The sequence below is a fragment of the Cheilinus undulatus genome, linkage group 4, assembly GCF_018320785.1.
Source record: "Cheilinus undulatus linkage group 4, ASM1832078v1, whole genome shotgun sequence".
NCBI classification, from domain to species: Eukaryota; Metazoa; Chordata; class Actinopteri; order Labriformes; family Labridae; genus Cheilinus; species Cheilinus undulatus.
The window spans coordinates 34,832,758-34,856,754 of NC_054868.1; the positions used below are offsets into that span (position 1 = coordinate 34,832,758).

At 38.3% G+C, this 23,997-nt stretch overlaps 2 protein-coding genes across 2 annotated transcripts in view; both read left to right on the forward strand.

Moving 5' to 3' along the window:
• acer2 (alkaline ceramidase 2) overlaps nucleotides 1-3,662 on the forward strand; it is a 26,435-nt gene extending 22,773 nt beyond the window's left edge. Inside the window, exon 6 of the mRNA XM_041785026.1 lies at nucleotides 1-3,662. This exon is cut by the window's left edge and continues 771 nt beyond it. The gene's annotated coding sequence lies outside the window, so the exon portion shown is untranslated.
• A 2,748-nt stretch (nucleotides 3,663-6,410) lies between these two features.
• LOC121508415 (tetraspanin-5) lies at nucleotides 6,411-23,216 on the forward strand. The gene is made up of 10 exons (XM_041785259.1): nucleotides 6,411-6,838; nucleotides 11,600-11,650; nucleotides 15,486-15,632; nucleotides 15,724-15,894; nucleotides 16,027-16,152; nucleotides 18,709-18,756; nucleotides 19,445-19,561; nucleotides 19,642-19,703; nucleotides 21,509-21,560; nucleotides 21,672-23,216. The coding sequence occupies exons 1-9, from the start codon at nucleotides 6,755-6,757 to the stop codon at nucleotides 21,519-21,521; spliced, it is 819 nt and encodes a 272-aa protein (XP_041641193.1). The 5' UTR covers nucleotides 6,411-6,754; the 3' UTR covers nucleotides 21,522-21,560; nucleotides 21,672-23,216.
• Nucleotides 23,217-23,997: the final 781 nt, after the last annotated feature.

The window sequence follows — 23,997 nt, forward strand, 5'->3', positions numbered from 1 at the left end:
ACAGGCTGGTGCAAACGAAGTTATAAAAGTGTTATTGTAATCTCTTTTACATAAAGCCATATGTGTTATTGATACATGATGGATTTAGGCTGTTACAGCTGCCCAACAAACAATTGAGTATAAACATCAGAAACACTATAGGCTTCTTTCTGTTGCAGGTGTGCTCTATTTTATTTCCTGCATGCCATTTGTGATTGTTCCAGTTATTGGAAATGTGTTTAATATATTCCTGTATATAATTTAACTAACAATGTATTATGCAATTTTTGTCATGGAATAGTGCATAGTTCATGTATGCTAAATAAATAGGTACACTTTGATATTGGCCAAAGTATAAAAAACAGAATGTGAAATCAAAATGTATTGAAACGTGGTTGACTATTCAAGTTAAAAGAATTTATGTATATTTTGCACAAAATGAACATTGGTTCTCATAGCCTTTGGCTAAAACTCACTCTGTGTAGCGTTTCATATTGTAAGTACAGTTTCATACTGAAGTTTTGTCTGATTTATGTTCAGCTTTTAAAGGATCGGTGTGCAAGACTGGGGGCATCTTGTGGCTGAAATGTACAGCTGTATTCCTAAGTATGATTTATATGCGTGTAATCAACTTAAATAATAATCATTGTGTATTGTTGCCTTTGAGCATTTTTTGTCCACAGAGAGAGCCAAGCATGTTGTTTCTACACTGGCTTGGGGTGGACAAACCAGACCTAGAGAATAGCTATGCCCCAATTAAGGCTTTATTCTAACATTAGTATAGGTTCTTCGCAGATGATGTCACACAGCAGCAAAGAACACCCATTGGGGGGCAATTCAGGATTTTGATTTTGAGCTGTTTACAACTATGCCAAGCATTCAAAGTGCAAAAATATAAACATTCTTTTTTCTCAGGCTACTTTTGTGTCCTGAAAGTAGTGAAATATTCAGGCAAAAATGTAAAAATAGTTAAAAAAAAACTCAGAAACGGCAGCAGGCAGGAATTTAATAAGCCTGACTAAAGCCTGGAGGAGCGGTGTCACACCCCGCTCATGTATGCTCAGTACAGTGCTGTCATGGTTTGGCACATTAAACTCTGATGTTACCCATGTTTTCCTCAGCTGATGTCTGTCTCACCAACCTCCATCTTTGCTTGTTGTGACAGGAAATCCATGTCTTAAGAGGTCTAGACCATTTGGCTTAGCTCAGTAGAACTGGTTATTTGGCTCCCAAATGGCTCTTAATTTTTTTAACAGTTTGGCTTTTTTAATGTGGATTAAATAATGACAAAGAATGGAGGAAAGAAAGCTGGCACTCAAACGGGAGCTAGCTACCAAGACCAAGATAAAAGCCAGGCTTTTATCAAACACACACCACAGCTCAGGCTTGTTTGTGAACTGCCCGTTGTCTCGGTCTCTGACAAGGTTTATTCAATTGGTAGTCTGTCAGCGTTTCAATTAAAAGCATGTTTGTAACAAAATAAGGGGCTCAGCGAGCCAACTCAGTCCAAGACTCCTAGACTCTTGTCTCTCTGTCAGTCTGACTATTTATGATATTGATTGCATCCACGCCAGTTAAAGCAGTGAAACTGTGGTAAAAATCCCTTTTTTTGAAAGTATGTAGAAATTTTCTTGTAAGTGTAGTGTAGAGATCCATTTAAAACTGTTAAGTACAAACTTTTTTCTGTTTCCATTTGTTCCTTATGGCTGTCCCCCTCTTCCTGACCCCCATCTGAGTTGAAATAATTTGCCTAGATTCTGCAAGCTTGCCTGAATTAGCACATATGAAATCATTGGTTATGTTGGACTAGGAAGGATGCTCCTTTCTTGGCCAGGGTAGGAAGTGGTCATGTTTGAAGGACCCTTCAATAAGGGACAATCTTAAAAAGACTGCTGTGACACTTTCAGCAGCCTCTGAATTGGGACACAGCTTGTGTCTTTCAGCTTGTTTCATGGCCACTTTGGTTTGCCGACATACTGAGAGGGGAAGGTTTGTTTGATTTTGTATTTGGATACTCATTAGAAGCAGGAAGCTAGTCCTCCTGGGGTCTGTTGTAGGTGACATACTACAGAGAATTAGATCAGCTACTAGAGTTTTATTTAAAGGTAGTATTCTTTTTAAAACACTGTAGATCATTGCGTCCTGAAGATTTTCTGCAAGGTCTCCCAGTTGCAGATGAAAATATTTTGACATCCACCCACCCCTAACCTTACTCTTGAGCACATAAATTTATACTAAAGTGTGGCTCCCTCTTCAATACCCATCGTCATACAGGTGAAGCTGAAGTTGAAATATGACTGTCATATTTCTTGTCTTTGTGTTAGTTGTTGTAATGTCTGTTGTAGGTGCATTGGTAGCGCTACATTTACCTGGACGTAGTTTCACAAAAGTTGCACTGCCCTTGTTCCTTCATCGTTCCTCTGTGTGTTACTGAACACAGGGTGAATTTGTGTGCTGGTTGCAGTCTGCACCCAAGCAGCTGGATGCCTCTAAAACCTGCACACTGGTCTTTTAAAGGTGAAGTTTCACCGCATATTTACTTGTACCTGGATGTCTGAACTCTTAAATGTCTCATCAGGGTAATTTATTCCAGGCTCAGTATTTAAGACTTACTGCTTATTATCAAAACAAAGAAAACTGTGCAAAAAAGCCTTAATCAAACAGGAATTAAGAAGGTGCATTGTGTCCTTGTATAATGTGTCAAAAAGAAAGGAGAAATGCAGAATTATGAAAGTGTTAAATATGATGGAAAAATTGGTTATGTGTTTTAATTGTGGGATGGATTAGGTTTAAACTCTGACCTCAACACTAGTCTAATCCTTCTGTGTTCATTTGCAGACAGGAATAGAAAATCTAAAAGAGTGCAAAAAAGGGAAGCATGTGGTCTGTTGTAAAGCTTAATGCTGACCCAAAAAGACAAGGATCACCAAAGCTTTTTTCAACACAAACCATTGTTTAAAATGTTGCTCTTGAAAACTGCCTCAAGCTGTTGAACTAATACTATTATATATGCCTGTGCTCTTGCAGAGGATTCTGGGAACTCAAAAATATGAAATAGTTCAAGCACACATGAAGGGTCAGATGAAGGATCATAATACACTTTTTTTTGAGAATCTGAAGTGATATTTTTTAACAGTATTTTTCTAATCTGCAGCCAAAATTTAAGCCTGAAATGTTTTTGATGTTGCATGATTACTACCTTTGTATTGCCAAACATTGTTAAAAATGTGTTTTTTTTAATGTTTCATCAGGAGGAACTTTCTGCGCAGTATTGACAATGTGAACAAAGTTATTGTAGTGCCCAAAATACCAACACGGTGCTGCAAATTTAATTAGCTCATACATGTGGTCTGTGTTGGTGGATTGTTTTTATGAATAATGAATCAGCCTCAGATAACGTCTGTGTGAACAGAACAGCGTGTTCACTGCCACCCTCTGCATTGTGTTGTGTGTATTAACCTGAGGTGTTAAAACCTGATATAAATGAGATGTCTTTTCTTAAAATGACTTATATGTGTATATATATATATATATATAAATATGTTTTTGCCTGCATTGACAATACAGACAAACTGCACATGAATATTTATTTTCATAATTTATCCTGTTTTGTAAACAAACATTTGTAATAGATCAGGACATTAGTACATTATTTTCTTTTATGGAAATAAACCCAGACAGTACTCAGTGACTACTGTTTTTATTTTACGACGTTTATGCAATATCATGTCTACACAATGCTTGCATGATAGGTTGTTTACTTTGTTTCTTCATGCTTCTTTGTCTGAAGACTGAGGCACAGGTATGTACATTATTTTGTCCACCAGGGGGCACAGTTGTCCATATTAATCTTACTGATAAAAACAAAAGTGCTCCTGGTTTCATTTCTTCCAACTACAAAAAAAAAGAAATAGGATTTAATACAAAATAGTAAATTGCATTGATTAATGGTACATTGTTATTTATCCTATACTGAATTTCACTTTTGGTTCTTGATCCTTGAAGGTTTAATAGAGGCATTGTATGTCTGACTACACATGCTTAACCAGGGTTAACGTTTCTGATAGGTAACTTGGTCAACGACTCTGCCGTGACTATCAGGTGACCACGCAGATCTTCATCATTTAATGACTGACAAACATCTCACTGGTCCCAGTCACTTTTAGAGCTGAAGCCTTACAGGGGAGAGGTCAAGCATCTTCAACAAGCTTTGGATAACCTGTATGACAGAGCACCTACACAGACTCTGGAAAAGATCATTACTATATGTTATACATTAGAGAATGTGTCTGCCCCTGACCCAGCCTCTTTCAACATCCAAATGAAAAAAGGTAAATCTGACTAAAATTAGAACTAAAAACACAAGTTTTGCTGTAAAATTGTTAAATATCAGATCCTCTGCATCTAAATTTTTACCCGTAAAAGATCTGATGGGGCTTTATAATCATGATTTACTTTGTATTCCAGAAACCTGGCCATGTCAGGATGCCCGATTTGTTGCTTAAAGAGAAGTTCTGGGTACTTCTGGTCAAAAAGCACCTTATAGAGCACAGTTAGCACAGATGAGCTAAAAGTCCAAAGAAAAAGAAAACAAAAAGTGCAAACAGCACATGAAAAGAGATATACATTGGTGGAAGCAATTTCTTAAGTCCTTAGACCAGTTGTCGGCTAGTCTGGCCTCAAGGCCCACCAATACCTCTTTAAAGGCAAATCATAACCCAATTTCTTGAAATTTTTCTCTCTTTTTTTCTTTTTTTATTAAGTGATGCAAAACAGATCATTACAGGTGAAAGACAACACGCATGCAATAGATACAGACGAAGACAAGGCAAGAAAGAAACAAGCAAAGCAGGAACTCATAACATTTTAAGTTTTAACGTGTTAGAAGGTTCTGTTTTAACTCATGTGTGGGTGTGTGTGGGTGTGTGTGTGTGTGGGTGGGTGTGTGTGAACGTATTTGTTTTTGGGGAACATGGAAATGGAATGAAAAGGTGGGGATGAATTTGTCCGTCAGAAACCTTCCTCATTATGCCTTTATCTGCACAAACCCGTCTGTGCTCTGAATCAGCCACAAATTTCTTCACAGTACGTTGATCACGTTTAATTTTTCATGAAATATCTAATGTTTTCATTCCTTGTCCAAGGCATTACACTATTTGCCACTTTTCAGCAGCAGAGAGATCCTTTTTCTTTCCCATATTGCTGAAACCTGTGGCCTGCTTAACAATGTGGAACAGTGCATTTTGAGGTTTTTACTTTAAAACAAATAATGGTTATCATTATGAAGTTTGTTCAGAAACATTTGAATTGTGCTCTAATGGCTGATGACTTGAAAAATATTCTGTCATTTGCATTAATATTTAGGAAAATAAGAGAAAAATGTCATTTGCATAATAATGTGGAACACAGTGTATCTACATTGTCTATGTAGTTAAGTTATCTTTTGCTACATTGCTAAAACTAGCTTAGCTAAATTGGTTTATATGGTAATGTTACTTGCATAGCTGTGTTAGCTTTAGGTATAACAGCTAAAGCAAGCCTTTTTATGTAACTACTTCTAACAGGGGTCTAAACATAATTTGATCCCAGATTAGAACTGAACTTTTTTTCTGTTTTATTTATGAAATGTCTCTAAGTCTGTAATCTTTGCAGTGTGTCTTTTCATAAATGTAACTGCCAGATTTTGTTTATGAATAAAGTTGAATTAAACATAAACATAATCTAAACTAGAAATACTTTGTACCAGCAAATTACTGCGGTTCTGTTCTGATATATTCAGCGTCTCAGATGAGATTAATGGTCTGCATGAATGGCCCCTCTTAAATTTTTGCCGCATATTTTTCCACACACAAACCCACGACCCACAGAAAATGCCTCTACAATCCACTTTTGTGTACTGAACCACCAGGTGAGAACTGTGGCCATTGCTGGTCAGTAATTTAGCTCAGTTGTCGCGAAGCAGCTGTTTTATTTCTTCCCCTTTCTTTGAAATGAGTCTTCATTGACACAATAATACACTTTAACCAAATTAAAGAGTGTTTGGGGTTACAACTAAAACTGTATCAGCCTTTTATACATTCTTTTTCTTCAGAGTGATGCGGGACAAATCAGATTAAATCTCATCCTCTTAACATATTTTGCCGTATGTGTTGCATTCCTTTAATTTTTCCGACGTTTTATATGTTTATTATTTTTATGGCATCTACAGCCCAGTTTCTCTAGTGGGGTTATATTTCCTATTATAAGGCAAATTAATTGCTCATTGATAAATAAATTATGCTGCAAGTGATTAAATATTACAGCATAATGTATTTCATGGTCATATGAGGGCAGTGACACCCACTGCTAGAGGAAGTCCCGCCTCCTCTGGCCACTAACGAGCCTCATTGGCTCTCCCTTACGTCTGTCGGACTCCAGCCATGTCTAGATAATGGGTCAGATAGATAGCAGACCATCGGCGTTAATCTGGTTGACTTGTGTGGGTCTATTTCACGACTTCACGTCAGAAGAATCTCTCCAGGAATCACAGAATATTTTTTTGCAGACAGAGACAGACTCGTCGCTGCTCCGAGGATTCAGCTGTCACCGGAAAAACACGATCATGTTTACAATGAAACGGTGAAAACAACTAACGGCGCGTTTGTGGAGCCTCAGAAATAAGAAGAAAAAAAAGGTGTTTCCAGTCTGATAACGCGGGCTGTCAAACATAACAGGACACTAGATGTGATTCCTCCTCAGTGCGGGCGGCGTCTGAGCACAAAAAGCGACCTTAAAGATGATGTCAGGGAAGCATTTCAAGGCTCATGAAGTGAGCTGCTGCATCAAGTATTTCATCTTCGGCTTCAACATCATATTCTGGGTAAGACCTCTGCTCGTTGTGTTTGGTTTAAAGGCCTCAAAGGAAAGCCCTGACATGACATGTTTTTGTTCTCCATCATAATCATGTTTGGTTTCATAATTGAGACAGAGACGTGGTGTTTCCTCTCGGTTCGCCCTCCTGTTGGGCTTCATCGGAGACTCGATGATTTCATCCGTGTGAGCTCACTGCACTTGTTCCCACTGTCACTTCTCAGCAGCACGCTTTGTTTTTGTGCAGACAGCAGCAGTGAGAGGGAGGGCTCACTTTGTTTACATCAAGGTGGTATACCAGGCACACATCTTACTGTCAGTGTCAGGACTGTCTGAGCAGACTGTTATCAAAACAGTCATCATCATTCATTGAGAAATTCAGTGTAAAAATGAAATCATGATGAATAGCTAAAACCTGCCTTTGTGCTGTGGCCTCAACAGTAACCCCAGGAAGGACTCCAGGATGCACTTGAGCCCTCCAGTTACCCGTTTTAGCCGGGTTAGGTTAGGCTACTTTAGGTGGAGAAGAAGGGCTGTTAAGGCTAAGGCATGCTTACTAAGGTCGACCATTGATCATTTTTGAAGTGGCTGCAGCTGCTTTCTGTCTTAGTGATTCAGCCTACACATATTAGTGTTATATAAATATGCTCATAATACTTCCAAGAGGTGTAAACAATATCATCACAATTGCTTATGTCACACATTGCTTATGTGTGTGAAAAACACAATCAATTAATCATTTATACAGCCATTTTTGAGTAAAATGAATTTAATATGCTCCACAAGTGATAACTATAGGGATTGACAGGTTAAATAGAGGGGTCAAAATGTGTGAACTTGAGTGCTACAAAAGAATTAATTTTTTTTTGCGCAGTACCAAGGCATAATTTACATTGTCTCTATACCCATGGCCCCTGACAGCTTCCTATCTGGCCACCAGAAGAACAAAACAAATTGAGCTAGTAGCAGACATGAAGAACGCTAATGCTAACCTGAGGCGTACCGCTAGCGCTGCCAAAGCGTTTGAATGGCGGAGGCTGTCGGTGGCTAAAAATGCCCAAGCCTATCCCGAAACCTGTTAAAACATCTTTTCTAATATAAGAAGCTTTCAGTGTGCCTCTTTGCTCATGTCTTAATAAAGAAATGGGGCCAAAGTTTGCCACTTTTCTACAGCTACATCCAAGCTAATTTCTTTAGCAGTAGCAGCCAGTGTATACATCTGTATACAGTACAACACAACCTCACCCATAATGATCAAAAACACCTTTTCTGTCATGAAAAGCTTTCAGTGTTGTTCTTCGCGTTTTTATTTTAAGAATAAATGTGGCCTAGTTCTGATGAAAATGCCACAATAGTATAGCTACATCAAAGCTAATTGCTACACCACTGGCAGCCATTGCTGCCTCGTTCTCCTTAAATGACGCTGATGGCAAATGTAGATTGGAGCTTTGCAAGATGGATATGCCTGATGACAGAGGGAGAGTCTGGCAAATCTATCTGCTTTGCAAGGTTAATTTAGGGTGTCTTTCAAACAAAACAAAAAACCTATAGCTATCACAGTAACTCCAACAATAATTGAGCTTGAAGCATTTTTTCCCATATTGGCTAAATGTTTTGATAGTTTTTACAGAAATCCTCCCACTAGCCATTATTAGCAAATCAGATGTTAAACACACACTCAGTAGTCCATTCTTGATCAAAGCCGCTGTTTTCTTTGTTAAAATACCAGTTCGTATGCTTTGAGTGTATTTTCCCTGTCTGAGATTCAAAAAAAGACCACCTTCCTGCACCTGTCTTTTACCAATCCAGACAGAGTATAGTCACATCAAGCCTAATGATGGACAACGTGACAGCCCCAGAAATATAACAGACAGTCTAGCTTCAGACTGTAAATCTCTGACGGCCACTTTCACAGACCGTTCATCTGAGACATTGTCTGTCATAGCAGAAGTGCTGTAATTTGCAGATACAACGTATTTCCAGTTTTAAATTAAAAAAAAGTATTCATAAACTAAGCCTGGTAGTTACATTCATGAAATAACTACATTGCAAACAATAAGCAACATTTTATAAATAAGGTCAGAGGTCTAATCAAGGATGACATAAACATGTGATGTCGTAGTTCCTACCGAGGTGTGTGTGTGCACCGCTACCGAGGAATGAACTCCATATAGAACAGCATAACGCGAACCATGGCGGCTATAGACATGTCAGTACCCGACTTTTGTTGTTTTTGAATAGAAAACAACTCAATGCTGTTGTTCTTCTTTCAACAAAGAAATGTCGTCAAGTTCTGACAAAACTGGCGCTTTAGCAGCATCCACGCTAATCTCTTCTGCCATATCTGCACCGGCTTCTTGTTGCCGCTTGCTCACACCACGACTCCACCGAGCCCGAAACTACTGCCCCTCCTCGCTGATTGGTCCTGTCACTTTCTAACTGGGCCCAAATGGTTCAGACGGGAGCTTTGCAAGATGGATTCGCCAGTGAGAAACACTGAAACGGGTGTATCCATCTGCTTTGCAAGGCTAACTTGTGGAGCTGTTGGAGCTGCATTTGCTGGGTGAGAAAGTTGTCATGGAGGACAAGCTTTTTTTTCTGTGAGCAGACTGTTTCAGACTGTTTACTTGACTTTATTGAATGTTTTGTATTTAAGTTTTGCAGGTCAGGTTACTAACTTTGGTGTACAATAACCCTAAACGGAGATTTAATCCAATTTTATTTTGAAAGTTTTAGCGTTTATTTCCGTACCGACACAGAGGGCATCTCAAACGAATGGGCTAGTGAGAGTGGGCGTTAAAAATGTACAGCCTGCAGCCAGATTCCTCTCGAAATATGTGGCTAAAATATCTCAATTGCCCCCTTGTGGCTGGCTGCAGTATAGACAATACCGACCAAGACCACTGCTATAGGCTTAAAACAAGGTACTTTTCAAATAAATTGTTCAGTCATATGCTGAAGTTATTTTATATTTAAGAATACAAAAACAGCATAGTTGAGATGTGGAAATTACCAGAGAAGGACAATAATCAGTTATCATAATTGTGGAAATACATATTTTTAAGAAACTAATTGTTAAACTGAACAAAAGGTGCAGCTGTGAAAGTTTATCAAAACGTAAACTCAAATTAAGCTGCTGCTTAAGATGTTTTTGAAGCCAAAATTGTGAAATTACAGGAGCCAGTTTAACCAATATGTTGATTGGGATTAAAAGTCATTTAATCTGCAGCTCTAAGTTCTAACCCCCACTTTTTTCCTTTTATATCCTGTCCCTCCTCAGATGTCCTTAAAAAAGGCAAAAACAAAAAAAAACAAAAAACAAAAGAAAGAAAAAAATACCCCAAATGATAGCATTTAAAAGATGAAGTTTACAGCTTTTGTATTTGAAATGGAGTCATTATCTGGCTGGATTGTTGAGTGCATTTGTATTTAGTGTATCAGAAAGTTGTGACTGTTTTGTCAGTATATAGTAATCCTGGATGCTACAACAATGGCAGCTAAATGAAACTCAGCCTCTATTAATTCACATCCATCAGCTTGTCCATATGTTTCATGTCTAAATATACATACTGCTGTAAAATGATACATCATATACATCATCAAAATGTTTCACTCATGATATCATTATATCATCCTCCACTTTCTTAAATTAAGTGGAGCACACACTGAGTGTTTTTGGCCTTTTATGGAGCTCAGATGAAGAAGACGTTGACCACCTGTCAGGCTGCACTAAAGGGCTCTCAGCCAACCAGGCAGTCAGTGACCCCGTGATCCCGTCAACATTCATATATGCAGAGAGGAAGTGAGCTGTGTCAGCAGCATCTGCTCCTCTGTCCTCTTGGTTAATCTGCAGAGTGCTTTATATTCACAGAGAGGAGAAAATTATAAACTAGCAGTCTCTAAGTGGATCTCATACGACAGCTGAAGGCAGTTTTTTAAAAGCATTGTAATTTGTTGGCTTGTGCTTGTATTTTTGAGGTTGTGTGTTAAGTATGTTTTTGGTCTCATCATGAATCTTAGAAACATAACAGAATCACATTTTAGATGAGGAAGACAGGCAAAGCTTGTCTTGGGAATTTAAGGATATCTTTATTTATTTTAGAAAATGTCGTCAACCTCACTTCCACTCAAATGCTAAGTTTAGACTTTGAATGCATCCGGTGCTCTCCCTTTTTATGTTATGAGGATTATCTGTCAACGTTTTCAAAAGTAAAAAGTTTCAAAAGTGACACAAGTTATAGAACTTCAGCAAAATATGAGGGATTTCTTTCGAAGTAAAACAGCTCAGTTTTACTTCAGTCTGTGTGGTTTGTCATCATAAAAAAGGGTCATGTTTCTGTTTCATCTTTTATCAAATCATTCAGTGTGTACGTGTAAAGAAAAAAGTTGAATATTTGCTCTTTATAAGCTGTCAAAGGAAAATGTGACTTCTGCTTCTACCATTCGTGCCTCAAGGCAAAAGTCAGATTTTCAGCTGGTTGCAGTGAGGCGTCATTGCTCTGATAACCATCTTTTCAGCCTCCTCTAATGTGGTTTTAAACTTTTACACTGTAGGTGGAAACTTACATTACACTCGTAATGTGTTCAAGCTGTCAAAAGATGCTTTCTAATGTTGAAGTCTCCTGCTGATCCTGCAGACTGAGATGAGAAATATTTAGTAATGGACGTCTGCCAGGAAAATCTCTGTGTGGTTTGTCTCTGAGCTTCTGTGAGATGATGACTACGTGTTGCATTCAAAGAGAAATAATCCTCTTTCTTCTCTCTCTGTCAGTTTCTTGGAGTGGCATTCCTCGCCATTGGGCTGTGGGCATGGAGTGAAAAGGTGAGTTCAATGAATCAAATCACTGTATAAAACTCTATATTTGGACACCTAAAATGAAAATGGATCATTTCCATTCAGGTCATGTTGTTTACCCCTGCCCGTCTGCTTGTAATGCTGCCTGTGGCTTTACTGAATCAGAAAGGAATGTCATGCTTTCCGGTGGGACGCCTTCTGAACAATGGACAGCAGAGACGATCTGATGCATTTCACAGATTCATTCATTGTGTATTGTATGGGCTGGGGTGTGAGAGGGGGACAGACAGTCCAGTGTGGTTTCAAGTGTCTCCACTTTCACTGAATGGCCAGTAAAGATCAGGCATATTCAAATATTTGTTTTTAAAAATGGCAGCATCTTAAGTTCACTCCTGAATCCAGTAATTACTATGTACATTACCTCAATTGGTGTTTAGTCAATATTGCTAATGCTAGAAGACAGCAACACATCAGTTTTAATTTTCTAAAGCTCAGAGTTTCTTTGTTTTGATCAAAAGCCTGAAAGAGTAGAAGAGACTCAGATTATAGTGATGGAAAACATCAAAAATTTTCCTGTTTGCAAAGAAAGAACCAGAAGTTATCTAGCTCTTTTGAAATAAATTAACAAAAAAAGATGAGAGGCATTGTGGAAACATTTAGTTAAGTGAGTAATCATTGTTTCTCCTAAAGAGTTGACATGTGAAGATTAAGGCCTCAGTACCTCAGAGTACCTTTGAGTAAATGCTGCAACAAGCACAGGATTAACTTAGTTTAGCATAAACACTGGAAAGAGTTTGAAACATCTAGCTTTACCCTCTGAAAGTAACAAAAATGACCTTATTAGCAACAGTGTTGGGCAAGTTACTTTCAAAATGTAATATATTACATATTACCAGTTACTCACTTTTAAAAGTAATGAGTTACTTTACAATATTACTGTCTTTTTAGAGAAATAAGTTACTTATTACTTTTAGTTACTTTTGCTTTCACCACAATAAGCACTTAGGTCAAGGTTTTACAAAATGGAGGCGTGTAATTTTCTGTCATGGAAAAGAATAATAATAATAATGTAATGATATAGAATAATTAAAAAACCCAAACATGACAAGAAAAACTATTTTTCTATACCTCTTTAATTTGCTCCTTTCGAGTCAAACAAGGTACTAGGTTCAGAGCACAAACAAATGGCGGTTAATTTACTTATTTACTTTCACATTATACTTACAGCCTTTTGAATTTTCAACAAAGTCTTAACAGAAAAACCTATACCCAAACGATGGATACATTTACATAACAGAAAATATACAGCCAAACATAGGCTAAGAATAAACAAAACTACTGAAGGCATTTAGCCCTCACTACTCCGTAGACATGGGTGCATTTGAGTCATCAAGCTGTCCATCAAAAGAAAAAAAAGTCATCAAGAGGGTTGGGTATCTGGGCTGCAGGCATCCACCTGGAAAATGTGGAGCTCTCCGCTAATGCCATATTGCCGCTTTCTTCTTCTCCTCTTTTCATGACAGTAGCGCATTCCACCTTCAGCGCAACTGTCATGAAAAGAGAAGCACTGTGGCATTAGCAGAGAGCTGAATGTAATACATTACCATCAGTTTTCTGTGCAACACGTTATATTACTAGTTACTGTATAAACGTAATATATTACTGTAACGTGTTACTTTTGCAATACATAACACCCAGCACTGATTAGCAATCCCAGTCTGTTATTAGTCTGAAGTTTAAAACTACTTTTTGTTTATGGGGATTTCTGCTCTGGATTTATTATTGGATGTAAATGACTGCAAGGCAACTAGCTTAAACTGAAGTAACCGCCACAAAAATACATCTTCTTATTTATGCACTGACTTCTTACTGTAAATTAAATGGATAGTTAATTTTCTTTAAGTTAGGTTGTTTGAGTTAGGTTAATATTAAAAACTACAGTGTGTGAAACTGGGAATATTAGGGACAGCTAACAGCCAGAAGGGCAATGCAACATGGTAGAGTCTGTGGACTGAGGACTCTCCTTATGTATAAATAAAAAGGCTTATTCTAAGTTAACAAAATAAAAAAGTAGTAAACACTTATTTACGTACTTATGAATATTTTGTTACATTTTGTATCAAGTCTGTTCTGTTGAATGTGTCTAAATATTACACACTGTACCTCCAAGTGTGCTAGCTAAAAGAGATTTAGCCAATATGTATAGAAGCTAGACAATACATAGCTGCAGATAGGGTCAGATTTACTGCGTAATTTAACAACTTTGAACAAAAACTGAACCAAAAATCAGTGACAGTGTAAGTCTGCTGCCAGAAAACCACTCTGTTGTATCACCACTCTGACACAGACATACTTGTTTAGACTTTAAATTGTGCTAAATGAGGTAGAAGAGACAGTGCTGCTAGGTTTATAGCCTAGTTTCTCTGCTAGCACAGTGGCTACTTTCTTTATCAAGGAGCTACACTGACAGGCATCTGCTGTGGCTAAAGCACTTTAAATTGCCAAGTACCACACATCCCCATTTTAAAAGCAAAGAACTATTGCTTTAAAAAATGTGTAGCAGGTTGATAACTAAATATGTGAAGTTGCTAGTAGGATAGATTTATCACATTTGAACGGATCAAGGTAGATGTTTTCACTGCCAGTGTGTCAGAAATGGCATAGTTCTTACTAAAAACTACATATTTTGGTTGCAAAGTTCAGAGTTCATACTGAGGAGTATACACAAATGCAATATACTACCTGCACACTCAAAACTGTCCCGCTAACTAACGTTAGCATCTACTAGCTAGCTACTGTGTTATTAGCAACAGCAGTGTATTTCAACTAAGAAAAAGCATTTCAGAAAAATTACGTTTATTTTCTGTAAGCAAATAATGTAAACATTAAACACATGTTACATGTGTTTAACAGTGAGTTAAAATAGTTGTCAAATTTTGATTATAATTGCTTAATGTCTGTTACAACTTGATGTTATAAAAAAGTAAAAGAAGAAAACAGAGGCTGTTAAACAGTCTTCACTTCCTGTAAGTAAAAAAACGCCAGTGTGTGATTTGAGACAAAGCTGACATGCTGTGATAGTGCTTTGTACTGTATTGAAGTGTACTGTAATACTGTAGCCTATACTAACATTAGCAGGTCTGCCCACAGAATTGGCTGGGCCCCTGAAAAACCCAGAGAATGACACCAATGCATTTGTTTGATCAGTAGCATTGGCGTTAGCACCCTTACTAGTAACTTTGTTTTGGAGCTGAAAAATGTGTGAAAATGTTTGGTTCTAATGTTCAACTTATTAAGTTAGCTGCTCAGCTAAGCTAGCTGATTGTTGGCTCCAGCTTCATAGTCTCCACTTCATACAGACATGGAAGTAGTCATCCAACTTTCTCAGGAGTTAGAAAAAGCAAAAGCACTGGTGGCCTTGTGGTTCGGTCCTTGTGCCCCAGGTTTAGGGGCAATAGTTCTTGAAGTGGGCAGGATTCATGCCAGCCTGTTGCTCCGTTCCTGCCTCTCATTCCCCTCTCTCTCTGTAGTTTCTGACTCTATCCGCTGCCTTGTTATCTCTCTAAAGTCATAAATGTCCCAAAATTAATCTTAGTGAAAGAAATAAGCAGATATGAAAAAATCTGCCGGTTCCCTAAATGTCTTGTCAGCTTATAGAGTAATGGCTTTGACCCAGACATTATTTAATGTGGGTCTTTGGGAGGAAGAAGACTAGCTTGGAAGCTTGCTAACCTTATTGCCTTCTATAAGAGGTGTAATTTTACCTAAGGCCGCAGGGATACAGTGATTTTTAATGAGATTTTAAATGATTTCTCTTTAGCTTTAACACCTTAGAGTCTCAAACTCCTCTCTCTGTTTTCAGGGCGTTCTCTCCAACATCTCGTCTATCACGGACCTCGGTGGGTTTGACCCAGTCTGGCTCTTCCTGGTGGTGGGTGGTGTGATGTTCATCTTGGGGTTTGCTGGATGCATCGGTGCACTGAGAGAGAACTCCTTCTTGCTCAAATTTGTACGTTCTTCAACCTAACAACAATAATTCTTCTCTGGTCTGATAATATTTCTTGGATTCAGAGAGATGTTCATGTTTTTTTGTGTTCCAGTTCTCCGTGTTTCTGGGTATTATCTTCTTCCTGGAGCTGACTGCAGGAGTCCTGGCCTTCGTCTTCAAAGACTGGATCAAGGACCAGCTCAACTTTTTCATTAACAACAACATTCGGGCCTACAGAGATGACATTGATCTGCAAAACCTGATCGACTTTACTCAGGAATATGTGAGCTCCATGTTTACTCATTCACTGCTGATTTTACTCCAGTGTTGCATTTATCTTGGCTTATCTTGGTGCTTTATTTCTGTAGGACATTGCTGACACAATTGAGTGTTTTTTATTTGTTTGACCTCGCAGTGGGAGTGTTGTGGAGCTTTTGGAGCTGACGACTGGAATTTGAACATCTACTTCAACTGCACTGATTCAAACCCGAGTCGTGAGAAATGCGGAGTTCCCTTCTCCTGCTGCACCAAAGATCCAGCCGTATGTCCTCCCAAAAATTGCACTTAATTTACAGCCAAAGAAACAAACCTGTGAGTGTAATATAGGAGTTAAAATGTCTGAGTGCAGATTGAGTAGGTCACTTCCTATCATGCTGAACCCTTGAAGAGTTGGTATGTGTAGAGGAAATTGTGCAGGTTTCTCTGTGACAGATAGCATGGTTATCTGCGTCCTCCAGAAGGCCGCTTCAGGCAGTCAACTGTCATGGCTGACTTCCAACAGGACATCCAGGCCTCAGTTTTTAGTCCTCACTGACTCTGCCAGCACAGTCTGTGAGCAGCTGGGAAGAGTTAACTTGACCGAGGCCAGAAAAATGTCCTGACTGCTGCTGTCCGTGCAGAGCAGTGACAGAGCTCTGCTTCAGCAAAATCAGTCAGATCTTACTGTAATGAAAGTGTTTTTTTTTTGTTGCTGACCTAAGGACATCCTGTTCCACAAAGGTCATCGTCTTAGTAAGCAACCCTTTACAAGGAACAGTAGATCAGCTGCTATAGAAAAGGGCTTGAGCAAAACAGGATGCTCCCAGTGGAAGTCCTTAATTCTCTTTACAAACAGAATGCCCTGTCTTATAACCTTAAAAATACACACAGTTGAATACAGAGATGTTTTTATTCTTGCTATACACTAAAAACATAACAGCATTTAAAGAACATGAACTAAATTTGTATAATTATTTTTTCTTGTCACCAAATATCACTGAAAGAGGGAAATGCCAAGATATGAACCATAAATACCATACCATAATGGAATCTCCAAATTTTTAGTGACGCTAGCATTTAGAGGTGTCTTATAAACTTGCAGATAGCAAATATATCCCAACTGAAGGGATCTAATTAAATAATCGCTTTCTTAAAACTCTTTTTGGGTTTGTTTTTTCAGCTCTGTGTAAACAACAGCAGGAGGGAGATTCCTTCAGTCTGTTTGAATGTCACTTAGATGCACATTAGAGGCTTAGATGTGCTTCATATGTTATCTCTGGCCAGCCAGTTGTCCTGCCATTATGTGGGGAGAGAGATGCAAGATGCACCCTGGACTCTTGAATTTTAAAAAATGCCTTTAGATGGCCTTGTCCATTCAGGGACACTGGATGTACTGGCATAATGACAAAACTCCTTTAAAAGAGTACAATAAAGTAATATTGGTCTTCCCAAACCCAAGAAAAAACTTCTTTGGATGACAAATTAAATCAACTTTGACCCCATTCACTTTTTCAATTTCCTAATGGTGCAGCCTGATGCTACAGTTGCAAAAATGTATTTTTATTCTCTTTAATCTGACATCAGTGCCCCATCATGACTAAATGAAAACAGAATTTTTGACTTTTTTTTTTTTTTTTGCAAATTAAAATTAAAACGTTGAAATATCAGATTTAATAACGTGAAATTTAGCTCAGGTTCCTCCCATTTCTCTGGATCTTTGCAGAGATGTTTCTACACCTGGATTGGAGTCCATCTGTGGTGAATTATATTGACTGGACAAGAGCAACCCCTCTGTGTACTATGCCTAATTGATGTCGGCCTTGCCCCTTTCTGGGGAAAACACTACATAAAAATGAACAGCAGTAAATGGGGAATATTTGGTCATTGGGATTTAAAAGCTTAAAATATGAAAACCGTACAGTTAAATGGTTATTGAGAGCCAAAAGCCAATGGCCAGTGAGGTAAATTGACATCACATACCTTATGTGTGTTGGATCTTAACACCTAAATGTGGTAAATAAGCTAGTTAATGTGTGAAAGCGCTGTTAAAAGGCAGAAAGACTACAGCTCCTGCTGTCACAGTGTGATCGCTAGCTTAAAGTCACTAAGAACACAACACCTGTCCAACATTTGCCCTTTTCGCTCCTCTCTAGTTTCAGCAAAAAGACACAGAACTCTTCTTTGACCCTCTTTTGTCGTTTGAGAATAGCAAAACATGCCTTAAATTATGGCTTTTTAATTGTGCAAGGCACAAAGCACACCAAAATGGCTTTTAATCACGTTGTTACTGCTTTTTTCTTACCTATTTTCATTCAATCTGATGGCTTGTTTTCCTCCAAATGGGGGCGCGGTCTCATTGGAAAGCTGGAATTGATGTTGCAATGCTTTTATCAATAGCCTCCCAGCTGGCAATGCATATCAGAGCAAAAATCAAGCCTGTTGCACATCAAACCCATAGCAGTTCTGAAGCCTTGATCAAGTCTGACTAGTCTTAAGCTGCATCTCTGCAGTGCTGGTTTGTGCAGATTCAAACAGTTTTAAGGTCACTGGGTTCACTTCTGTCTAGTACACATCTGGAGGCCAAACCCACTACTGTAATATCCTGGACAGCAGAGTTAGAGATGTCATGGGTGGGGATTTTTACATCTGCACATTTACTTCTTCATTTCTGTGAAAATACAAAGACAAAAAGTACTGCTTTTTTTTTTTTACACCTTCTCAGAACATTTCTCCTAACTCAGTCAGAACCTGAGTAAGAGTTGTTGTACTAAACACGCATGGTAACTGCATTTTATTCTGTATATTATAATCTTTAAAGTAACCTATCTTCTCTCTACAGGAGGATGTCATCAACACTCAATGTGGCTACGACATCCGAGCAAAAACGGTGAGCGTCTCACAGAAATGTACATTAACGCAAGGGATTAAGACCGTCATCTGGAAGTAAGCTGTTGCTATTAAACTGTACGGAGAAGTGAAATTGCTTTTTCATTTTTAGCCTCAGGCAGGTTTATTTGGCTGCATGATGTCATCAGGTACTCCACCCAGAGTACAATATCCTTCTTTCAGACTATTTCCCAACACCACAGTCTTCAAAATACAGCAGCTGGCTCCCCATCAGCACTTGGGGCTGTGTGGTATTACTCATGCTGCAGAAATGCACTGGGAATTGGACCCCCTCCCCCTTCATTAGCTTTGGCCAAACTCCATAGAAGCATAATGTAAGGAAAGGGCTGTGTTTGTTTTTTTGTCCCAAAATGTGAGGAAAAAGCCAGAGTGAACCAGTTTTAACAAGAGTTAGAGCAGGAAAACTGTCCTGAGAGCGTGTTTACATGCATACATTTATTCAGAGGGGTTTTATTGTGAAGGGTTTAAATGGAGACCACAGGATGTTAGAGAGAATCATGTGCTACCATTAAAAACATAATGATGTGGTCTTAAGGAAATCCCAGCATGATTGGATACAGTTAATGTAAGATTGATGGGTTATAAAAGAATAATAAAAGTAAAATCATTTAATCTGTGCTCTATTATCAGGCCATAGTAAGAGTGTTGATGTTAATTTGTTGTGTCAGGACTCAGAGCAGCGGACCTTCATCTATATCAAAGGCTGCGTTCCTCAGTTTGAGAAGTGGCTTCAAGACAACCTGACAGTGGTGGCAGGCATCTTTATTGGGATCGCATTACTACAGGTAAGGATCATTTCAATGGTTTAATTTCTTATTCCTCAACCTTTAATCACCTGTGTGTAAAACATATTTGTTTCTTGTAGATTTTTGGCATCTGTTTAGCACAGAACCTTGTGAGCGACATTGAAGCTGTAAGAGAGAGCTGGTAAGTGGCACCAAATGTTTCAACATGTCGCGTGAGCTGGGAACAAGGATTTATCAATTATTGAAGAAATTTTATGCATTATGCATTGTTACCAGTCTTACTTTAATGTTCTCAGCAGACAAGACAGGAAAACTGGTGACAGTATATCGAACATTTGGGGCACAAGTCAAACCAAATTGTTTCCTCTTCTTGCATTATGCCGCGTAAATGTTGTGAAGTGGATGATAATTTTGACTTTTGGTACCAAATTACAGAAGGCTTTTTTGAAACTTTTTTTTTTGCCAGAGTAAAAATGGTAAGTTTTGCCAGCACTGACAGGCATTTGGTACAAAGATGAATCTCTGCTCCAGATAAATTACATAATTGAAGTGAACCCTGAATGCCTCAGCTAATGCCATCACCAGGGCAAAGTTTCATCTAGCTTGTGAAATCTCTTAACATCTACCAGCAGTATTGATGCAAAATTTAGCAAATACATTCATGGTTGACAATAAAAAGGTCCCATTGAAATTTTGTTTTAGTGTAAAAGTGTTAACAGTAATATTTTGCCTAAAGTCACTACTGTGCAGTAGGCTGCATAAATTAATAACACTGTAAACGCGGATTGGCTGCATTTTGCATTTTAAAGCTTCTATGAGGAATTTTAAACTGGTTATGAAACAGCCTGACATTAATGCTGATGTTTCTGTATGAGCTACAAAAGCAAGCAAAAGCTTGATTATATCTGCACTGTTATTTCAAATGCCTGTAAGGGCTGCCGTAGGGTAGGTGTCAGAGAAGGTGGTTAACAGCACCCTGTCTAAACAGTCTTTTTCCCCCTAACTTTTCATGGCAAAGACTCATGATGAGTTTACTGTTAAAGAGTACCTTAACCTCAGAGATTAAGCTAGGGTGCATATACCCTGGAATTTAAAAAATGCCTTCAGAATGTCATAGAAAGGGTTGGGAGGAAGGGGGATAAGATGCCCACTCCCTCCATCCTGCAGTCCCTAATCAGCCACAACATCACTCAGTCAATCCTGCTATTCAGATTTGATTGTGAAAGGTTATGTAGAACAGTGGTTCCCAACCCCTTTTGCTTTGAGACCTTCTATTATATGATTTATAGTTACTATGTGCAAATAGAATTTTTACAACCTCAGTGCAGACAGAGCTTTGACCCCCCCCCCCCCCTTTAAATGGGGAAACAAAGGTGGAAGCAAGTCTATTCTCACCTTGTTTCAAGGAGGACAGTTTATTTCCAGTTTCAGGCAACAGTGCTAAATTACCCACAACCCTAGAGTCCCACAGCAATGTCTTTGATTGGTGGAGTTACAAATTTCAGCGTGGACTGCGACCTCAAGTTAACATTCTTGGAAAAAGTGGACGTTAAGTGTTGAGCTATATGGTGACGACAGAGAAAACCACATACTGTATGTTGCTAAGTACCACATCAGCCTGGAGAAAGAAAAAAACACTCACAACAGATGATCTCAATCTACAGAGGGCAGGGAATGCATGCACATTTTAATCTGAAAATGCACAATTTAAATACTTAGGGCTTAAATGTTAGGATTTGGACCTTAACTGATATACAGTACTCCTAAATCCCTGTTTACATAGTTTTTCATCTGAAAATGTGGTCCGAGGGTTTGGTTGCTCTTTAAAATGACAACAGGATGAGATTTATAAACTGAAAGCCCAAGTATGACAGGGAAGGCCAGCAAAAACAACAGTCTGGATAATTGACAAAAGTATAAAGCTCATGGGAGCTGTAAGTCTTAATTTTATTGCAACACTTCTAAGACATCTGTTTTTTTGTGCAGCTTGTTCACCTAAAACCTCAGCAGAATCCCAAAGGCGAGAAGGATGTAACAGGTAAGCCAGATTTGATTTGATCACTCATGTTGCAGTCTACAAATATTTATGTGTATTGATTAATTTCATTGATTCACCTGGGGTTATTAAAGTTCTTTTCTGTCTCTGTAGGTCTCTGCAGTTTGGACGCCAGCAATGAAGGGAAACAAATTAATCAGCAAAAGTGTCCAGACAAAGAGTCTCAAATGTAAATAATAAATTTAGAGTTATTTTTAGAGTGATTTGTGGCCCTATTTAAGACTGAAGCACAGCCTCTGAAATGAACTGAAGCTCTTGAGCAGCACACATTAAACAGAGACTGTAAAGGAGGAGAAAGGAGGAGAAGAGAAAGAAGGATCCGCTATGGTAGGTTTCTCAGCAGTAATGCTTCAGTCAGAACAGGGGGCCTTGGTTTTATAAGTCTCACAGCAGCAGCTTTGATCGCTGCATGTAAGGGTCGTGTACAAAGATGAGAGTGATTGTGGAAATGCACTGCATGCCTTTTGTCTACTGTTAGGACATTGGCTCTCCTAAATGTATTTCATTAATGTTAAGTATTTTAAAATATTTGTGAATTAGTCACTAGATTAGAGTGATTCGGCTGGTTAGCACTTTGTCGAACGTTTCAATTGAATCTACTTAAATCTATAGAGAGTTTACTTTAAATTTATTTCCATCTGTGATTTCATCATGCTCGTTTTAAAAACATGCTAACAGTTTGTAAGCAGAGTTTTGTCGGGCTGCGGTGGATTTAGAGACACAGTATCGTAAATGGTGGATGTTGTAAGCTTTGCAAAGATGCAGGATTAGGGAGTGACATTAAAAAAATGTCTGGATAAACTTAAGTAAAGCAGAAGAGCAGCCTTAAGCACTTTAATCTTCATGTAAGAGTAATGAAGCTCATCACAGCCTCTCAGTTTGTCATGACAGACTGTTACTCTCACAGAAGCCACTGGAGGGGGCACTTTTCCTTGAAAACCTTATGATGCTTCATAGTGTCACATAATTTGTCCAAAAACAGATTTATAGAAAATGTGTTTCAGTATTGTGCCACCTGCACATGACCTTATCTTACTGTCAGTGTTCTTTAATTTCCATCTATTTAAGTATTTTTTTCTGATGTTTCTTTGATAAGTACACTTAAATCGGTGGGATACTTTGTTGGACGTGTTTCTTGATCTTTTAAGTTTTCACTGGAAAATTAAGATACAAGCTATTTCCAAGGCTCACCATGAATGCTGGGACTGCTTTGTGGCACTAAACTGATGTTAAATGACTTACAGCCTGCATTCACACATACATGTAATACTTGAAAGTAGAGCTCTCAAGCTCTCTCACCAGCATTCTTTTCAGTGCAAACTCAGAATGAGAGTTGGATACAGCTTAAAGGGGTTTTCTCTGTAGAAATGACCTTGTAGCCTCATATTTACTCATTAATCATTAATAGAACTGCATGAAAGTACAAAAAGCCATTTAGTACAGGCTGTTTGAACCTGCAGCAGGTGAGACAGAGCTCGTCAGAGTCAAATGATGTGCAGCATTGTGGTACTGAAATAACATCGTCACATTCAAGATATCCAAGAACGCATTTGAGATCTAAGCAGGAAATGGGTCATTTTTCCCACTTTAAACTTTACATGATTGTCGACTGATCACACTTTTTCTTACCACTCAGTGCCATATTTGTGATTTCTACATACTCCATATTATAACATTGCTTTTGTTTTGTGTACTCCTGAATCTTGTAAATAATTGGATTGTGAGAAGTTGTAAATATATATACAAATAAATGTTGTTCTTTGTAAGATTTGTCTGTAGTCTTCAGTTAAAGCTAGCAAAGTTTGATTGACTGAAACACTTTTACATTATAACCTGCCCAAGTCATAAAACTGCATGATTTCAAAGAAAATATGTAAGTGGCTACAGTAAAAAGGACAACACATGTCACTTTGTAAATATCCCTACTGAGCGTGTGCAGTGCCTCTGTGTCAAAATGCTCATTAATGAAGCAGTTATTTGGGAAGGTAACACTATATAGTTTCATGACGTCATTGCAGATGAGTTATGCTTTAATGATGCCATCACTCCACAGCACCATCTACTGTTTGTTTCTGAAAAAACAAATGATACTGTTCATCCACTACAACAGGTTCACTGCTTTAACCACCATCAAGACAGAAGTTGGTTTTCTACACTGGCAGATGTAATTTTTGAAGAGTTGTAATGCTGCTGACCTTAAATAACAGAAGATATTCATGGTTTTCATTTGGCATTGATTGCTATATCCTATCACATGGCACACCTGAGAAGAAAAAAGGAGAACCATTATCATTCTTTGTTCTTTTTTTTATTTAAAGACAATGGCATAGACTCATCATTCACAGTGCAAAGGGCTTTCAAAGTAAAGACAGCATTGCCAGTGCCTCTAATTCCTCAGGGGGAGTGTTACAAACAAATG

Excerpts from the sequence above, each read along its gene's own strand:
- LOC121508415 (XM_041785259.1), top strand. The coding sequence starts at position 6,755 with ATGATGTCAGGGAAGCATTTCAAGGCTCATGAAGTGAGCTGCTGCATC. Across the intron at positions 18,757-19,444 it reads ACGACATCCGAGCAAAAACG|GACTCAGAGCAGCGGACCTT; the intron begins GTGAGCGTCTCA and ends TTGTTGTGTCAG. Across the intron at positions 19,562-19,641 it reads TTGGGATCGCATTACTACAG|ATTTTTGGCATCTGTTTAGC; the intron begins GTAAGGATCATT and ends TGTTTCTTGTAG.